Raw genomic sequence first — 5,500 nt, forward strand, 5'->3', positions numbered from 1 at the left:
CCCCCCACACACAAAACAACTCCCTTCCCCTCCCTCTTTCTAACTTCGAGAAACGTTCTCCATTTTGCATCACATTGAACCTGAACTGTTGTGTAGAAGAAAAGCGGTACAGTTTTACAGTGCAATTCTACAGTTTTCTTGCTCTAACCAACGAGACTATTACAGGTACTGAGTATGCATCAATGACAACTGTTTTCATGATGTGGTTTGTTCACGAACATGACGACGAGACGACACGGAAGTTCGGGGTTCAAATCTAAGATGGCTCTTGCTTTTCCTTTTGCTTCCTTTGATGCCCCCCCCCCCCTTCTCAGCTCTACTGTCATGACGAGAAACTGAGCACTTTATTTTTAAATTATCAAAATTTTGCCCAGTTTTATTTTGAGGATGCCAAAAAAAGGGGGGGGGGAAACAATAACAACAACAACAACAACAACAACAAAAACAACAACAACAACAACAACAACAGCAACAACAACAACGACAACAACAACAACAATAACAACAGCGACAACAACAACAACAACAACAACAGCAACAACAACAACAACAACAGCAACAACTATAACAACAACAACAACAACAACATCAACAACAACAACAACAACAACTATAACAACAAAAACAAGACGTACGATTTATGATGGTGGTCAAGTGCAGCTCGCAGCCTCCCGGAAACAGTTGTTACTGATCGGTCTTCATAGGTCACGTGACAACTGAGAGCAAGGCCCGAGAGGTTTCTCATCGCCACCCCCAGGGCTCGAATCATCGGAGCGTCTACTCCCTGTTTGACAGGCTCGTAAAAGGCTGAATAGATCCATATATCCGAATCCCCGATTTGATGGAAAGGCCCAGGGTGCTGAGATGGCGTCATTTCTGATATATCCTCTGGCTGGCTACTGGTATTCATCGTGAGGCTTGAGGGAAGAACGAAACATTCTAAACAAAAAGCAATCAAGAAGTTCAATAAAAGTAAACGAGCAATGCGTTTATAATAATAATTCAAAAATCAAAGTCCACCACCCTTCCCCAAGACCACAATTCTTATCCTCTTCTCTTTATGTTTTGTTTCTGTTCTTTGTTTTTATTTTTCTGTTGTTGAAAACAAGTCTCGGGGTAGCCGCTCAGTATCGAACATTGTAACTCTGTAACATTGTAAATCGCCTTATGACATATTCCAAGGCACTGGGAAGGGGTACGGTCATGCTCTGCAAAAACCCAAGAGACGTGCGATTATTTTGTGAAAATACACTTTTATTTGAAATTCCAGGTATTGTCGATGGATATAGTGGTGAACCATCAGTTTGTTTGCTCCTCTTGCAAAACTTGAAATACTTGAAATACGATAGTTGATATACGATACCGTGCGAGGTTAGTGTTAAAAAAGACCAAACTTCCTTGGTCTTTAAGAGAATCTCACCGGTGCACCTAGACTCTACCTTCGTTCCACTTTCTTCAGCCTGGATTTTAACCGGTTTCGCCCTTCATTTGCAATATAACGTAATCAATTACCACTCAATATCTGTAATTGACATCCCTCCGCCCTCTATCACTTTTTATCGTTTTAATTCTCTTTTTTTCTTCATTCTTAGCCACACTCCACAAGGCAGTGAATGTGCTTCTTCTAATGGCAAGTGCCTCCTCCAGCAATCACTATTGGCGAATGAATTGTTTGTTCTAGACGTATCATTTTTGCAAATTAAAAAAAATAAAAATCCCAACAATAAAAAAATATCCCTATCACACTTAGTGCGCACACCCTTGACCTTCCTTGATTCCAAACGTATTTATCATGTATCTCCTTTGGAGCATAATATTACTATCAGTCAAGATCTGTGGGACGAGAAGTCATACCAAAGATTCTCTACTACCAAGATAATGCAAGTTTACTGTGGGCTTTTGTCCGCTCCTTGGAGGGCCCACTTTGGCGCTTATAGGTGATGAATACGTAGGGACGGAACTCTGGTGGCTTTCTGGGGAATGTACCTCCAGTAGTTTTTCCCCGTGAGTCCATCCTCCAAGTTTTCCCCTTATTTACACTCGACGACCGACTTTTAATTGTATTTCACGCCATTGTTGCGAAACACATGTTTGGCGATGGTTTGGATGACGTGCTTGCTACATGTATACTTGCGATTCGAGAAAAACGAAAGCGAAAGAGAAATCTTTGGACAAGTAAATGATTGCTTAAACGACCTGTTTATTAACACACAAACATCTTGAATAAATTGCGGTTTTATCCAAACAGCCTATATTAAGAAATAATTGAGAATGGATGAGGCTACATATAAATTATTCACCTTCCAAGAATTCTAAGTCCACTGATTGAAAAGCAGCCGACGATAATGCGAGCATAGCTAGGTCCTCGTGAGAGGCTGACCGCAGCTTCACATTTCCTAGCAGCGGGAGGAAACTACCATGATTTGCAATTCTCTCAACTTCCACTTCACCATCATCATCATCATTGCCTTTCTCACCCTGCACCAGGATATAGGCCACGGACAAACACCCTCCACTTTTCTCTATCCTGGGCTAGCCTCTTGATGCTATTCCATGTCTTCCCACTTTTCTGTACATCGATTTCTGTGATTCTTCTCCAGGTTCCACGAAGTCTTCTCCTTGACCTCTGGCCCTGTGGGTTCCAATCCAAAACTTTCTTTGTTGCGCAGCTGCCTGACTTCCTGAGAGTATGTCCAATCCATCGCCACCGCCTTCTTCCTACCTCATCTCTGACTAGGATCTGTCTTGTTTTCCTTAACACTTCAACATTGGCGACCCTGTCTGTCCATCTGATCCTCAGTAACTTTCTTAGACATCTGTTCAAGAAAACCTGGATCCTCTTTATACAAGTCTGTGATGCGTTCCATGCCTCACATCCATACAACAGGACGGACTTCACGTTTGAATTGAAAATCCTCAGCTTTGTTCAAAGAGATATATCTGGTCTTCCAAATCCTATCCAAAGATACGAAAGCAGCCTGTGCTTTTCCAAGGTGGGACTTTATTTCAGCACCTGTTCCTCCCTCTCTGTCAATTATACTCCCAAGATTGCACAAGGATTCAACGTTTTCTAGGGCCTTTCCTTCTATTGTGACCTGCTCCTTTCGTTGTGCATCTGTCCCTAGGACCTTTGACTTTCCGGGGTGGATCCTCAATCCAACAGACTCCGATAGGCTATTTAATATTGAAGTCTTTGCTTGCATCTGTTCCTGGGTGTGAGACAGAAGCGCCAAATCGTCTGCAAAATCCAGATCGCCCAACTGTGTCCATGGTGTCCACTGTATACCATTTCTGTGTCCTCTGGTGGTTTCCTTCATCAGCCAGTCGATTGCCAATATGAAGAGGAACGGTGATAGTAAGCATCTCTGTCTCACACCAGTCTTGATGTCAAAGCTGTCAGTGAGCTGGCCATCATGTACAACCCTGCAACTTGTCCCTTCGTACATGCTCTTGATGAGGTTCACCCATTTCTGTGGGAACTTCATCACCATCAGCATTGTGTCAAATAGTTTCAGAGACATGTCGCGCCATATACGACTCCCTTATAAAGGCAACAGACCCGTCTCTCTCTGCAAAACCTGGCTCAATGTTGAACAGTGACGGCCGGGGTATTTCTTGGTATCTCAAGAACTCCACAGCATATACCTTAAGCAGTTGCGAGCGCCCTAAGACATTACAAAAAAAAAATTTAAAAAGGAGAAGCTAATCATGAACTCCTCCCCCGTCGGTATCGTTATGGCTAAATGAGGCAGTCTCAGAGAAATCGAGTACTCGCTACTATTGCAGCTGCACTGCATTCACGCATTGTGTAACATAAGCCTAGGCCTAGCTTAACCCTAGTCTAGATATTAGACCTTGGAGTAATATAGTTACTCCAAGCATTAGACAATAGACATTTTCTCTGCTCCAGACTCCAGACCATGGCATAGACTAAGCACTGAGCACCCCCCCCCCCCCGCCCTCCCCTCAAACACACAAAAATTGCACTGTGTCCCTTCTCCAGACACTCATGAGAACGGTATTCGTCGATGAAACACATACCATTATCTTTCGACCATGTTGCCGTGTTTGATTGTTACTAGTGACGCAAGAGTAGCCTACACACTTGACTTGAAGGGTATGCCGTGTTTAATAGTGAAAATAACGCGTTCAATAATCATTTTTTTTCCTTAAATGAAGCAATAAAAGGTTGTGTGTACGTACGCGTAAGCCTGTACTTTGCTAATTTTTGGACCCTGACACGAAAATGCAATCAGTTAAAAAAAAAAAAAAAGGATAATTTGATGGCAATAAAACATTTTTCTTCTTGAGACAGACCTAGATCTACGCCTAGCCTGTCTTCACGCCAAATTGCGAACACGAAAATCATGGAATCAAGCTGTACTTGATGTTTTTTCGACTCAACCTCCATCCTCGCGCGGAGGAGGCCTTATATGATTGACATTTCAGGTATTCGCCATTCCACGAATCGGCACCGAAGGACCCTCGTCCCAATTATTATTATTATTATTATTATTATTATTATTATTATTATTATTATTATCATTATTATTATTATTATTATTATTATAATAATTATCATTGTTATATACACCAGAGTCTAGTGATTCACCGACACTTCTGTTAGTCTCCAAGGGTCGTAGGTTTGGACCTGTTGAGGCCATTCCTTGAGCTTATCGCTGCGTGTAAATAAATCAAGCGATGGGCTACGTCGCAAGGCAAGGTTGGTTTCATCGCCGACTACTTGGTGTGTGTGTGTGTGTGTGTGTGTGTATGTGTGTGTGTATGTGTGTGTGTGTGTGTGTGTGTGTGTGTATGTGTGTGTGTGTGTGTGTGTGTGTGTGTGTGTGTGTGTGTGCAAGACCACTTTGTTTGGGGAGGAGAGGAGGAGGTAAAGAAAGGTACAGGCTAAACTTATAGACCAAGAATTGCTGAGATTGTTTAAACATAACGCAGATTAACAAAAAGAACTAGAGGGAAAACAAAAAAAACAGTTTGTTGTCTGGTCTTTTGGGGGGAAAGAAACAAAAACGATGAAAATTATTTAACAATATAAGCAGCAAGTTAATTTTATTTGAATGCTATTGGTGTTGAACGTTCATTGGTTCACGTTTTTTTCGTTGCTGGAACCTTAGACTTCTTGATTTCGAAGATTCAACTCATGGTAAATTCGAGGAGACTGAAGTATGCGGAGGGGGAAGAGGGAGGAGGAGGAGGAATTGAGAGAGGAAGGGGGGGAGAGGAGGAGGGCCCGATGATGGGATTACTATGGATGAGGAAGAGGGGGAGGATGAAGGGGAAGCGAAAGAGAGAGAGAGAGAGAGAGAGAGAGAGAGAGAGAGAGAGAGAGAGAGATGGGGAAGAGAGAGATGGGGAAGAGGGAGAGAGATGGGGAAGAGGGAGAGAGAGATGGGGAAGAGGGAGAGAGAGAGAGAGAGAGTGATAGGGAAGAGGGAGAGAGAGAGAGCGAGAGAGAGTGATGGGGAAGAGAGAGAGAGAG

General features: G+C 42.8%; 1 protein-coding gene across 1 annotated transcript in view; it reads right to left on the reverse strand.

Annotated features, from left to right (window-relative positions):
- Positions 1-5,500, reverse strand: part of LOC101860796 — a gene marked incomplete in the record, with an annotated part of 22,474 nt that overhangs the window by 3,227 nt on the left and 13,747 nt on the right. The window contains 1 exon segment of the mRNA XM_035968438.1: positions 632-917. Within this exon segment, the coding sequence (XP_035824331.1) occupies positions 632-917 (286 nt within the window).

Source organism: Aplysia californica, unplaced genomic scaffold, assembly GCF_000002075.1.
Source record: "Aplysia californica isolate F4 #8 unplaced genomic scaffold, AplCal3.0 scaffold00059, whole genome shotgun sequence".
NCBI lineage: Eukaryota > Metazoa > Mollusca > Gastropoda > Aplysiida > Aplysiidae > Aplysia > Aplysia californica.